This window comes from Ovis canadensis, chromosome X, assembly GCF_042477335.2.
Source record: "Ovis canadensis isolate MfBH-ARS-UI-01 breed Bighorn chromosome X, ARS-UI_OviCan_v2, whole genome shotgun sequence".
Taxonomy (NCBI): Eukaryota; Metazoa; Chordata; class Mammalia; order Artiodactyla; family Bovidae; genus Ovis; species Ovis canadensis.
The window spans coordinates 53,683,440-53,697,453 of NC_091727.1; the positions used below are offsets into that span (position 1 = coordinate 53,683,440).

The 14,014-nt window shown below is 47.6% G+C and overlaps 1 protein-coding gene across 10 annotated transcripts in view; it reads left to right on the plus strand.

Annotated features, from left to right (window-relative positions):
* Positions 1–7,616: 7,616 nt before the first annotated feature.
* KDM5C (lysine demethylase 5C) overlaps positions 7,617–14,014 on the plus strand; it is a 31,101-nt gene continuing 24,703 nt past the window's right edge. For 5 of the 10 annotated variants that reach the window (XM_070291638.1, XM_070291641.1, XM_070291640.1 and 2 more), the window contains exons 1-2: positions 7,617–8,319; positions 12,145–12,222. In XM_070291638.1, the coding sequence (XP_070147739.1) occupies positions 8,170–8,319; positions 12,145–12,222 (228 nt within the window). In that variant the 5' untranslated portion in view covers positions 7,617–8,169. The remainder of the gene's footprint in view (positions 8,320–12,144; positions 12,223–14,014) is intronic. The other 5 variants (XM_070291639.1, XM_070291642.1, XM_070291644.1 and 2 more) reach the window with 3 other exon arrangements.

The following is a 14,014-nucleotide window of genomic DNA, read 5'->3' on the forward strand; positions in this document are numbered from 1 at the left end:
GGTTTCCTCAGTTGAAAACTTGGGGTGATAAGCCATTGCCACATGGGGTTGTGATGATGGCATGAGGTAATGAGTGTCCAGCAGCCGGCATAGAGTAGGTGCTCAGCAAGTTAGTTCTCTTCCCTTCCTTTCACAGGTTGGATACTTCCTCTATGCCCGTGGCATCTATTCTCACCCTTCCTGGGACTGGCCTGGCTTTGCCCTGGAGCCCTCCCCGCTTCTCCACTGCGGGCTGCATTTCTGTCCTTGAGGGTGTGGGTGGAGGGTTACCTGGGCCAGGAAGCCAAGGCTAGATACATTCATTATAAGAACTCTGTGTATGTACTTGGGATGTTAGATGACAAATAGCAGGGCTCCCTTTAGTTTACTGAGGAGGGGTCAAGCCCAGAGAAGGGGAGGGTCTTTCCCAAGTCCAGATGGAGGATCCTGATTTCTAGTCCAGGCTCTTTTCCAGTCCCCAAAGCTGCGTCCCTATGAAATGGACATGTTTCCACCACCACTGATCATGTCCTGGGCTCAGCAGAGCCTAGGAGGAATGGGGGATGCTGGCTCTTGGTTAGGGTCAGCAGGGTCCCTGGAAGCAGCAATCAGTAAATATTTGGGGGACTTTCTTAGAGTGTAAAATGGCCACTAAGAGGGAGCAGTTTGGATGACCCCACATTTTTTTTGAGGCCTTATTTCCTCCACCTTATGGATGGCCCCACTCTTAAGCAGCTGGGATCAATGTCTTTGTTTTCCTCCTCACACGCACATTTAAACAAAAGCAGCAGCTGGAGCCATATGAGCATTTGGTCCAGAATCAAATCCAATCAGACTTTTTTCGTTTCTTTGGTGGACCAGGCTGAACTACCTTTGATTGTTCCCACTTCTCCCACCTTCAGCTTGATGCTTGTTTTCGTCTTTCCAGAGCTCAGCTTTTAGCAGTCAGTCAGACTTGACTGCGGAGAAGGTGATGGCATCCCACTCCAGTACTCTTGCCTGGAAAATCCCATGGATGGGGGAGCCTGGTAGGCTGCAGTCCATGGGGTCGCTAAGAGTCGGACACCACTGAGCGACTTCCCTTTCACTTTTCACTTTCATGCATTGGAGAAGGAAATGGCAACCCACTCCAGTGTTCTTGCCTGGAGAATCCCAGGGACGGGGGAGCCTGGTGGGCTGCCGTCTATGTGGTCGCACAGAGTCGGAGACGACTGAAACGACTTAGCAGCAGCAGCAGACTTGGCTGTTGCCTTTGATGAAATAGGGACAATAATCTTGCAGGGCAATTGTTCATAGATGGGAGTGAAATGCCTGCCCCTTGCCAGACACACAGTCAGCTATTCTCGGCTGCCTATGGAAAAAAGTGCAAACCCCTTGCCTTGACTTTGGAACGATCTCTGTAATCCAGTCATTTCTCATCTACACCTTGGTCATCCACTCACCATTTCCTGAAAAGACCTGTATGTAATTTCCAAACTCAGTATTTTACCTGTGCCTTCTCCCTGAAAGATGTACTCCCCCCACATACCTGATGGTTTTCTCACTCTTAAGAGATGGTCTTAAAGAACCCATGCCTCACAAAGTGTGCCCTTGATCACATTCTCTGGGATCCCTCACATCAGTATCTATCTTCCCCACTAGACCATAACTGGCACAGGCGTGACGCTGATCTGAATCACCTCTGTCCAGAGCATTGACCAGCACAGTGCTTGGCATAGCACAGATGACACTAAACTTTCTGTTGAATTGAATGAGTAGTGCTTGCTAAGCTAAATCTTAAAGTATCTTTGCATTGGTTGATTTACTGATTGATGCGACCTGCAAGCTTTCAGGTCCCTCTGGAGCCTCCTCGTGCTTCTCTGAGCTCTCTCCTATCTTCTCTTCCTCCTCCCTTCCTCCCTGCAGTCCCAGAACTGGGCTGTCCCTGCCCCACCCTCGCCCTCTCCCTGGAAGCTCACCATCCAGACGTTGGCTCCTCACCTCCCTATTTCCCTGAGGGCCTGAAGACAAGGAGTTAATTGGCCATCCTCAAACGTTTTACTGCCAATCTTTTTGGAGATGTGGATGAAGAGGGATGACACATAACAAAAGACAAAGGTCCTAGAATCTCATGGAGTTCTTGTCTTTACCCTAGACCAGTGGTAGCCTAGAAGTCTTTCTGTGATGATAGAAATGTCCTATACCTGTGCTGTTCACTATGGTAACCCCTAGCCACATGTGGCTGCTGAGCACTTGAAATGTGGCTAGTTGCAACTGAAGAACTGAATTTTTAAAAATGCAAACAGCCACACGTGGATACTAGCTACCATATTGGGCAGTGCTGGACAAGACTTTCAGAAGTAGACAGCCTGGGGGGATAACGCCAATACAACATAAGTGCAGGCCCAGAAGGAAGCACAGAATGTGTGGGGGTGCAAAGAAAGGGAAAACTCAACTTGGGGCAGGGGAGAGGGGTCAGGTGAGCATTTCTGGAACTGCTCCTTTAGCTGAGTCTTGAAGGGTAAGTAGGAATAAGCCCGGGAAAGAAAGGCATTTGCCAGAGAGAGCAGCATAAGCCTGGAGGTGTGTGAGTATGTTAATGTTAGTGAAATAATGAGAAAGGAATGGGAGAGGACAGCCCAGGTGGTGGGCATGGCACATCCTAAAGGAGAGGCGGGCAGTCGCCATATCCTCATTGCTCTGTTGCCAACAGGTTTTCTCACCCAAGCCTTGGAAGCTAAAGACCAGGTGACATGTTGGGCTATATAGCATCTCTGTTATAAAGCTATTATTTTTCCCTTTGTAATGAATGATTATGTTGAGGGGAGATGCATTAACATTATATATTTGTCTTGTTATTCCTCAAACTTTCACCCACCAGTTTTAGCATTCACTGATGATTCTTGAGGTGTCCAAATGGTGACTGACCAATGCCATCATTCTTTGCACTTGTATTAGTTGGCTCTCCAGTGTAAGGGAGAGCTTTCCCTTTTCCTACATTTATGTATTTATAGTCTCATGGACTCATGGTTGTCTATCATTTCAGTGAATTATAACGCATTAATATCATTCTTTATCTCGATGTTCAAAATGTCCCATATTTAGCCAGCAGGAAGATGACTCCTGTGTCCTTTTGGCAGCTGTCCATCTTTCCTGAGCACTTCCTTATTTTCTGGTACCACAAGATGCTCCAGATTCATCTTATATTTTCCCTGACCCAGTCTTGGAATCAACCACTTTTTCCAAGGAGCTCTGGTTCTTTTTGGTTGAGAATGGCATTTAGAAACCAAGATTTGGGCACTAGGTGTTTTGTTTTCAGGATTTGCTTTGTTTTCAGCATTTGCTTTTTTATTTGGGAAAACTTTGAGCATCTATTGATGATTTTCTAACTCCATCATTCTTTGAAGGAAAAATTTTTCCTTTTCCCTCATTTTATTTATTTATATCAGTGTGGAGTCATGGATTTTTATTTTACTCGAGTTATAAGTAACTTGAGTAAAATACTATCATAATTCATTTGGAATTATCATTGTTTTGAATGTATCATTTTATTGTTATGCATATGTATTGAGCACATAATATACATCTCTCTCTATCTACCTATCTATAAATCTCCACAAACTCACATAGAGACCTTGATATCTTAAGGAGGCTCTTTTAATAACCTAGGCTAGAAAGTCAATGGCTCTCTTGGGGAGTAGATTATAAAAAGGCATGGGGCAGAGGGGATAAATTCCAGAGCTACTTAGGATTTAGAACTTGTAGCTCATACCTACTTTAGAATTGGAAGGGACCCTGTTTTAAAATCAAGAAAGTGATGCACGAAGTCACTATGCAGTTCATCCAGAAAACATGGATGGAGTGAGTGTGGTCAAGAGCAGAGCCAAGCGTTCCAATCACTGCTCTGTACCAGTTCCATGCCAGACCCTCTCTCCCAGGTGCATGGGTGAGGCCAACCCAACCTCCAGCCCAGGGTGATCTCCCTGCCGCTTCTCAGTTCTTAACCCTGCAGGGCCCAGACTCAGGCTGGTCCCAAGCAAGATCCAAAGATTGAGAAAGGATCCCATTTCCTGAGCACCTGTTTTTCGAGGGGCACCATTTGAGTCTTTTACAGGCAGAATTGTATAGCAGACAGACTTGAACAGTTTGTACTCTGCTACTTACTAGCCATGTAACTTGGTTAAGTTTACACTACTCTGAATTTCAACCTCCTCATCTGTTATATAGGTATAACAATACCTATTTCATAGTACCTGGCTTTTGAGCAATGGTAGTTATCATGATCTCTAATCTTCATAACCACCCTGTGTGGAAAGGATTATATAGTCTCATTGGACAAATGAGAAAAGCGAGGTTCAGGGAGGTGAGGTACATGGTAGATCTCAGTGGGTGAATGTTAGCTGCAGGAAAGCAGAGACCATGTCTGTCTTGGTCACTATTATATTCCCAGGGCCAAGAAAAGTACCTGGTGCATAATAGGAATTTGATAAATGTTCTTGAATGAATGAATTGGGACTGACTGGGCTTCAAGGAGTCTATGCAGTTTCCATTTGCCCTTCCAGAATGGTGGGTGGTGTCTGGGCTAAGAACCTTAGAGAAGGCTTTGGGAAGGCTAGGCTGAGCTGAGACCCCAAACCTGGTCTCCTGACTCCTAACTTGTGCTCTTTGCCCTTCACTGAGTAGCCTCAAGATAGAAAGGTCGAACTTCTTTCAACCTAGGATTCGGCATATTCTCTTATCTTCTTTGTTCTCTTCACCTTCTCCTGCCTAGTTCTACTGTGGTGGGAGCAAATGACAAGAGCATTTGACCAAGAGTCAGCAACTTCCTGTGTATCAATGGGCAAGTTGTTTAATCTGTCTGGCACTTGGTTCCTCATCTACAGGTTGGGTAAATTGATCTACATCTTTCCCAAAACTGTTGCAAAGATTAAGGGAAGTAATTGGTATGAAAGAGCTATGTGGGCTGTTAAATGCTTACACCTGTGAGAGACTAGTGATTTCTTTTCTTTCTTTCTTTCTTTCTTTTTTTTTTTTTTTTTTTACTGTTAGTAGCATTACCTTGCCTAGCTTTGTTTCCTGTCCATACAGTTGTTCAGTTGGGTCACTCACCTGTTTTTCTGGTGGAGAAGGGTTGAGGTTTCTCCTGACACTAGAAAGCTAGAAAGGAAATGTCACTTACTATATCTATTACTTGGGACAAGTTTCCTCACCAGGCAAGTAGGGGATAAAGATTCCAAGCATTAAAGGCAATCTAAGGGTTCAAGTGATAAAAAATCTGAAATCACTAGACACAGTGCCTGGCACAAAGGAGATTCTTAATGAGTTTTGACATACTGTTTGTTGACTCTCAAGAGTGAAAATAACAGTTAACAGATACTGAGGGCCTTCTATATGCTGGGTAGTATACAACAATCCTTCAAGGTAGGTATTATCACCCCCATACAACATCACTCAGTTTCAGAACCTGGGACTTACCCAAGGCCACATAACTAGAAAATGGCAGAGCTGGTGGGACTAGAAGTCAGGCCTCTCTGACTACAGGGTGTGAGTTCCTACTGGTGTTCCCCACTCCCTTAGAGATGATGCCCTTAACTCAGCAGGCAGAATGAATATACTTAACTGGGACATGGTATAGATTAGAAACTGGTATAGATTAGAAACATGATTAGAAACTGTTAACTGAAGGAATGACACTCTCCATCCCCTTCAAACATACTCAAGCTTACAGCAGATGCTTAATATATCCAGGAAATGTTTGCAAAGAGTATATATTATTTTTAGTGAATATATATTAAGGCTGCTCAAAAATATACATTCATTTTTCTGTTTACTCAGCATTTATTTACTGCTTACCATGCCAGGCACTAAGGATGTATAAGATCACAAGGTCCTTGCCCTTAAGGAATTCACAGTCTGATGGAGGAGCACAAAATAAGCACTTAAGCAGCATGTAGTGAAAGTTAAAGTTGCTCAGTCATGTCCCACTCTTTGCAACCCCATGGACTATACAGTCGACGGAATTCTCCAGGCCCAATACTGGAGTGGGTAGCCCTTCCCTTCTCCAGAGGATCTTCCCAACCCAGGGATCCGAACCCAGGTCTCTCACACTGCAGGCGGATTCTTTACCAGCTGAAGCTGGGAAAGCTTCTTCACCAGGGAAGCCCAAGAATACTGGAGTGGGTAGTCTATTCCTTCTTCAGGGGATCTTCCTGGCCAGGAATCCAACCGGGGTCTCCTGCATTGCAGGTGGATTCTTTACCAACTGAGCTGTCAGGGAAGCCCAATCAGCATGTAGAGACGTATTCTAAAATGTGCACAGTAGGTTCTTGAACTATGTATGCTTTAGGCCCACAACCGACGAGTGACTTAGAGCTCCTCAAACGCAGTAGATGCCTGCTGCTGCTGCTAAGTCGCTTCAGTCGTGTCCGACTCTGTGTGACCCCATAGACGACAGCCCACCAGTCTCCCCCGTCCCTGGGATTCTCCAGGCAAGAACACTGGAGTGGGTTGCCATTTCCTTCTCCAATGCATGAAAGTGAAAAGTGAAAGGGAAGTCGCTCAGTGGTGTCCGACTCTTCGCGACCCCATGGACTGCAGCCCACCAGGCTCCTCCGTCCATGGGATTTTCCAGGCAAGAGTACTGGAGTGGGGGTGCCACCGCCTTCTCCAGTAGATGCCTGATCTATGGTCAAAGTATTGGTTTGATAGTCAAAACATTTGCAATAAACCTATTCAGAAACTGCTCACAAACATGCACACAATGGGAGCAGAGGTACACATAGTAGATACTCAAATAGAAGGAGGGGGCTATACACAATAAATACAATCCATGCACACAAATACATAAGTACACTGTAGGCTCACAAGTGAGCACAGAGTAGGTACTTCAAATGGTGGGCACTGGTAGGTGATACATATGCTGTTGTTAAAATCCAATAGTTAAAATATACATACTCTCAGGCTTATTTTGTAGGGGTACATGCCACAAATGAAAGTTGCTCAGTCGCGTCCGACTCTGCGACCAGTCTATGGAATTCTTTAGGCCAGAATACTGGAGTGGGTAGCCTTTCCCTTCTCCAGGGGATCTTCCCAACCCGGAGATCAAACCCAAGTCTCGCATTGTAGGCGGATTCTTTACCAATTGAGCCAGAAGGGAGGCCCACATGCCACAAATAAGGACACGATAAAAGTGTTCATTAAAATGCTGATTGACAATGACTCTTTGGAGTTAAGGATGGAAGCCCCATCTTTGAGAGGCCTCTACACGCAAACTTGAACAAAATAAATATTTCCTTCCTCTCCTTGGGGCCCAGGGTTCTAAAAATCCGCAATTCCCGAGAAGGGAGCAGCATCCCAGCTTCCTTTTTTCAAAGCCCCAGAGGTGTCAGAGCCTAGACCTGGGAACTATGTATGTCTCTCATAATCTGCGGGCCTGCAGAAGGGTCCCTTGCCATCACGGACTCGAAGACGCCTTCTGTGGCCCACACCGGAAAGACCCGGGAGGAGAGCATGTTGGGGCGGGGCTCGCGCCAGTGTTGAGGTCATCGAGTGGGTGCCAGTTTAGACCCACCACCCACCAACGCCAACTCCTCTTCCGGTCTCCCTCCGTAACGCGCATGCGCAGCACTGGCCTTTAAACGTGCACCGCCGGTCCGTCCGGAAAGAGGGATCGGTTTGCTAATTTCAACCTTGTTCCTCCGCCGCTGAGGCGGACTATTTGCTCTCAGTCTGGGAAGCAGTTTTAAGTTCCCGCTTCCTGATAGGAGATCCATGCCTGCCGATTCAGCTCAGTCCCCACGGGATGATGGCTTCCTAGGGCTTGGCCTCACGCAAGGCATACGAGGCTCGGAGGGACATCCCGCGGAGGGATCCGGTTTGTTGTGGTGAAGGGAGGGGGGGAGACGGTGAGAAACCAAGATGGCGGCGGCGGCACTAAAGGCCGCGGCGGTTGGGAGTTAACTGTAGTGGTGAAGGCTGCGGTAGTTGGGAGACAGCGGCAGAGTTTGGAACGAACGGAGCGGGACGAAGAGGCGATAGAGTAGCGTCAGCCTGAGCCTCTCAGAGCGCGGCAGCTACACGTCCCCTGGGCCCTCGGCGGGCGGCGGCCGCCCCGCTTAGGGCCTAGCCTCCGAGCAGTGCCTCGGCTTCGTACAGCGGCGTCCGCCATGAGTCCTTAAGGGCGGTCCGAGCCCTCCAGTCCTAGGGCGCACCATGGAGCCGGGGTCTGACGACTTTCTACCGCCGCCGGAGTGCCCGGTGTTCGAGCCTAGCTGGGCGGAGTTCCGAGACCCTCTTGGCTACATTGCGAAAATCAGGCCCATCGCCGAGAAGTCGGGCATTTGCAAGATCCGCCCACCCGCGGTAAGGCCCTGGGCCGGTGGTCGCCGGAGATGATGACCTAGGGTAGCGGGCGGAGAGGTCCAGATCAGAGGGCAGCTCGAGGTGTGGGGAGATGGGGTGGCTGGCACCGTTGTGGATGCGGCGCGGGTCGGAGAAAGGGTGCTGGGGGCAAGGGGTCTTTCGTGGTGGCCCTAAGTCGGAGACCCACTCCCACTCCGCCCTTCAGGATCACTCTTAGTAAGATTCAAGAAAGGGATGCCTAGTGGCCCCGGGGAGAGTTCACAGAGAGGCACCCCAAACATCTCTTGGTTACCCTGAACCACCTAGGTCAAGGCTGCTCTAAAGGTCTTTTCTCCCATTTACTGGCATCACTTCTCTTAATGCATGCAGTGTGGTGTAATGGAAAGATCACAGCTCTGAAGGGAGATAGACCTTCAGAACTCCACTTTGCAGTTTACCAGCTGTGTGACCTTGGTCAAGTAATGTAATTTCTCTGAGCCTGTGAAATGGGTTCCATGAATGGTTATTTCGAGAATTGGATTAAACTAGGTAGCGTCTATGTGTAGTAGGTTCTAGGTAAGTGGTAATTATTGTGACTGCGAAGGTGTTTGATGTGGTCATTGGTTTGCTTCTATGTGGGTTGACTCATATTTACTCATAGCCTGCCAGGCCAATACATTTATGATAATATTCTGGGCTGGTAGACCAGTCAGGAAATCAGTCTCACAGGGAATGCTGTCTGGCTTCCCTGAGATGGGTTCAGCGAATTGTCCTCTTTTCTTGGTTGAAGGCAATATCTGGGCCTTTCCTGCCCATCACTACCCAGGCTTGAGTCTTGGACCAGTCAGCTTGGGGTGGGGTATGAGTCCTTCTCAGAAGATTTCTACTCTGATCTGTCCCAGGATGTAGGAGGTGCCAGATGATAGGATATTCTTGAACCCTCAGAAACAGAATGGTTGGATGGATGGAAGTATGCCTCCTTTGGAACCCTTGATTCCCAGAGGTCAGCGACAAAGGGCGGTGTATCTTTATTCCTAGACCTGGCTTCAGGCCAAGAGAAGTCCCCCAAGCGCTAGGATACGCTGCCACCTTGCTAGCATCAAAGGGAAATGATGATACACGTTGTTCAGTTACCACTTGGGATTCAAAGGGCAGGAATTGAGTTTGGGTGTTTTTGAGCGGGTGTCTCCTGGCTGAAACCAAATGAGAAACCTCGCTGCCACCTGAGGAGGGCATCACAGGCCTCCTCATTTAACTTGGTGCTTTCTGGTGCTCAGCCATAGATCTAGGCTGGTTTCAAATGGATCCTTTGGGAGGTGTTGGGTAAGCTGATTTCTTCCTTATTGGAGCCTGGCCACATCTCTCTGAGGTATCCTTGTCCATGGTGGAAAGGCTAGCAGAAAGGAGAAGCTGGAGTCTTGGGCAGCCTCAGGGAGTATTCCCTGAAGTGACTTGGCAGGCCTGTGGGAAAGAGGCATATCTGACATAAGGGGTAGTTGAGCCTTGAATTTTCTGTCCCATTTTTCTGTCTTGGGCTTCTCAGGGCAGACTGGCGGTGTGCACGTATTGTTACCCTTCCTTGGGAGACCAGGAGTAGGAAATGTGACGTGTGGGTGTGTGTCTGTGTGTCTGTGTGTGTCTGTGTCTCCTGCAGGGGGCCTTCCTTTGTTACGCTTCTCTACTCCAACACTGTACTTCCCTCTAACCCAGGAGATCTGGCTCTTTTTGGTTTTGTTCGGTTTTCCCCTCCTGAAGAGCTGCTCCTAGGCCTCCTTTAGAAGTCCCTCCTAGCGGGGACTTCTGGCTGGAATTTAAAGCACTCACCCAAGTGGTGCTTGGGCCCAGAGTTGGAACGTTTGTAGGGGTGGGTGCTTGGAAATTGGAGGTTTGCCTAAAGAAGGGCAGGGGAAGGGTAATTTGGGTTCTGAATTGCTAGGCGAGTGGCTGCCACTCTTGGGGAAGATGAGTGCAAGGAGAGTGTTGGTATTCTGGAGTAGACCCAGGGGAGCTTGGAAGGGCCTTGCTTCTCGCATCAGGTGGCCAACCATTTTATCACCATCCTGCCAATACTGACACACTGAGTATTTGACACCTGAGACTATGGGACTGAAGGCAGGATGAGGGAGCTTGTAGGTCCCAGGGAGAGCCAGGCAGGGAGACCACTGAACCTTCCTCAGCTGTCTGTTGTATGTACAGCTTCTGCTCTAGGATTTCAGTTCTGCCACTGTCAGGTTGCTTGATGTTGCACTTATTCTTATCTCGAACTTGATTTAGGAGGAAAGAAGGGTGCCTGGAGTTCTGGGTTTGAGCACCTTCCTACCTGGGTTACCTGCGCTGAGGGGAATGCCCTACTGATGGGAGGCAAGGGAGCATGGGGAGCCTGTCTGGACTTGAGCCATATCTTTTTAGTTTGAGTTTTTTGTTGTTAGTTTTATTTGTTTTTGCCCCTACTTCACTGAGTCCCATGTGTTTGCTACCTGCTTTGCAGGGGGTGGGGATGGGGATTATGTATGCATGTAAGTATGAGTCCTCTGGCCACTTTTCTAAAAGTGTGTGTACAGAAGAGGCCAGCAGCTTTTTATTCTCTTTAACTGTCCCTCCCCTTTTCCATGTGAATGCATGTATGAGTGAATACTGGTATCCTGGTGTAGTGTGAAGAGCCTTGGACCAGGGGTCAGAAGACAGAGGTTCTGGTCTTGGCTCTACCAGTAACTCAGCATGTTATTTTGGAGAAATCACCTTTCTTTTCTGGGCCTCATTTTCCCCATTCGTTAAATGAAGGCACTGGTCTAGGTTACTCCAGGTTCTTTTCACCATCCCAGCAGGAGCCAGGGTTCTAAGAAGGACTGCTGGGAGGGTGGAGGGAGGAAGGAGCATTGGGGAGGAGGCTCTTCACAGCTGCCTTTTGGGCAGGACACAACAAGCTCCAACTTGGCAGATCAGTCTCCTCTACTTTTGTTATCATTCCTAATTTCTCTCCTCCTCCCCAAATCCTCCCAATTTTTGCTACCACAGTCAGTGGTACATTCCAGCGCTTAGAACACCCCTCCCTCCTTCCTACTTCTTCCCCTACCTCTTCCTGGTACTGGGCAGGTGTTTGAGAGAGGACACATAGGAAGCCTTTCTGACCAGGTGAGTATTACAAATTCTTGCTCCTTGTTCCTTGCTCTTCCCTGCAGTGTCTATCCCACTGAGAGAACGAACATTAAAGGCCCAAACCTTTAAATAGCCCAAATTGGAGCTGAGCTACTCTGCATATGTATTGGGTAGTGAGGTCAGCCTTAGGTGTCAAGTCTTAATGGTGATTCCTTTGAATAACATTTTCATTTGAAAACCAGTTTAATTTTTCATATCAATCTTATGAGGAAACCAGGGCAGGAGTTCATATTGCCACCTTACAGTTAAGGAAACAGATTCAGAAAGGTAAAAATCCCATAACTAGTAAGTAGCAGAGCTAAAATGTGAACCCACGTCTTCTGACTTCAGGTCCTGTGTGCCCTCCAGTACAGCACATGCCTCAGGGATCTGTGCATAGGGAGAGTTTGAAGTCAGCTGTTTTGGACCTCGTTTTTCTACTTCTTAAAATTGTACCACTGTACTGTTGGGAGGGAATCAGGAGACGTTTCCCAGGGTATGTGCATGGGATGTTGAGTATGGACTTGAGGCACTTCTAAAGCTCTGTTGTGAGTTGTGTTTGTATGGGTTGGGTGTTTGCCAGGTTAGAAGGTCTGGGGTGGCTAGAGGTCTGGGAAGCCATGAATGGGGTGCTGAGTTGCTTTTGGTGCCCAGCCTGGTCTTGCACTATGCTGGAATAACCCAACTCCCTTTCTCCTCCTTACCACTCAGGACTGGCAGCCACCGTTTGCTGTTGAAGTGGACAACTTCAGGTTTACTCCCCGAATCCAGAGGCTGAACGAACTAGAGGTAAGAAGACTAGCAGCTGGTGGTGGGGTTGGGAGAATGGATACCTGAGCTCTGATCTACTTCCCTCCTACCTTCTCTGGCTGAGGTACTTTACCTAACTAGGCCTTTATTCTATCTTCTGTGAAGTTGCCTGGAGGGCATGGAGAAGCTTTAGAGCTCTGAATATAAACCAGAGCAAGGGCTTTTAGTCTCCCAGATCTGATAGTCCCAAGGCTGGGGATTGTGCTTTTCCCACAAACATTTGGTACTTCTGAAACTCCCCTGTCAACTAACCCACCCTACTTAGGTCAGCAAAAGAAAAATATGAGGCTAACTGAGACCCTTTCTTGCTTGGCCAGCTGAATATGTCCTCATCTATCCAATTCATCTACAGCCCTGTGCTTCCTACCTTCCTTCCATGGTGCTTGGTAAGGTGGAAGGTGAGGTGGATGGGCAGGAACAACAAAAGAACTGGTCTCTGTGGAAGCTGGAATGGTTACAAACTTGGACAGAAGGTCAGGCAAGTAGGCTTTTCCCTCTCCCTTATGTTCTGTACAGGAAATATAGACCCTTTGCATGGGTAAGGTGAGGTTCTCCATGAAAGACTTGAGAATGTTCCAGAGCAATGAGAGTAGATGCCCTTAAGCCAGTTCCAAGTAAAATCCTGGAGTTTCCCTTGGAAAATGTAGATTAGAAGTATGCTACATACTCCTCTCCCTCATTTTTATGTATCTTCAAGCCTTAATAGATGTCTAAGGGTATGGGGCTGACTGTTAGGCCCAACCAAATACCCATAACTTAAAAGGCTACTTATCTTTTAGACTGCAGATCCTCAGCCTTGGCACTATTGACATTTTGGGCCAGGTAATTTATTGTCATGGAGGGCTGTCCTGTGCATTGTAGGATGTCTGTCATCCCTGTAGGATGTCTGTCAGCCCATTAGATACTAGAACATATTACCCTCTCCCAGTTATGGCAACCAAAAAATGTCTCTAGACATTACTTAAATGTCCTCTGGAAGGCAAAACTGCCACTTGCTGAGAATCACTATTCTACAGTCAGTCTAGGTACTGTTCCGGTCAGGGCAAAAATCATCTTTTGTATGGGATACAAGTTCCTTAGAGAAATGGATCTGACCAGGTCTCTTGGGGTATAGGTAGGGCAAGGTGTAGCCTACCATAGGACAGGGGCAGGTTTTCTAGAGAGAGAGTGCTGGCTAATGAAGGAGGGAGAGGGGGCAGGCATGAGGCCAAGGCTGGAAAGCTAAGGGGTTGAAGTGGAAGGATTAGGGTTCCTGGCCCCTTAGGGGTTCTCATAGCAAAGGAGTCATAGGATGTTCCTTTCTATGGATAGACCTTAACTTTTCCTCATCTGTGAAAGAACTGTCCCTGTATCCCCCAATGGGATCAGAGCAAGGTAATGAATGGTAAAGACTTAACCTAGTTCTCCCTAAAACTAGGCCCTCTGACTAGGGTGAGGTGGTTATAGACTTGGGGAGCCCTTCTTGGGTCACAGATTTCAGGAACGCATGGCACATGCCTTGTTCCTAGGGTCTTTTGCCCACACTGGGTCCTGGATAGGTCAGGTGCCAGTGCTGCTTTGGTACACCATCTCAGTTCTTTAGGCCATTTTGTCTTTAGCATGCACTCTCACCCGTTGGCCATCATGGAACAAATTTCATGGTGCATGTGAAGAGGTGAATGTTCTCTTTTGGAGCCTTCATTCTCTAAAACATGCCTAGAGCGTAGATATAATTGTGTAGTTTCCAGAGGGCATTCACTGTTCCTCTCATAAGTCTACTCTTCTGGGGTGA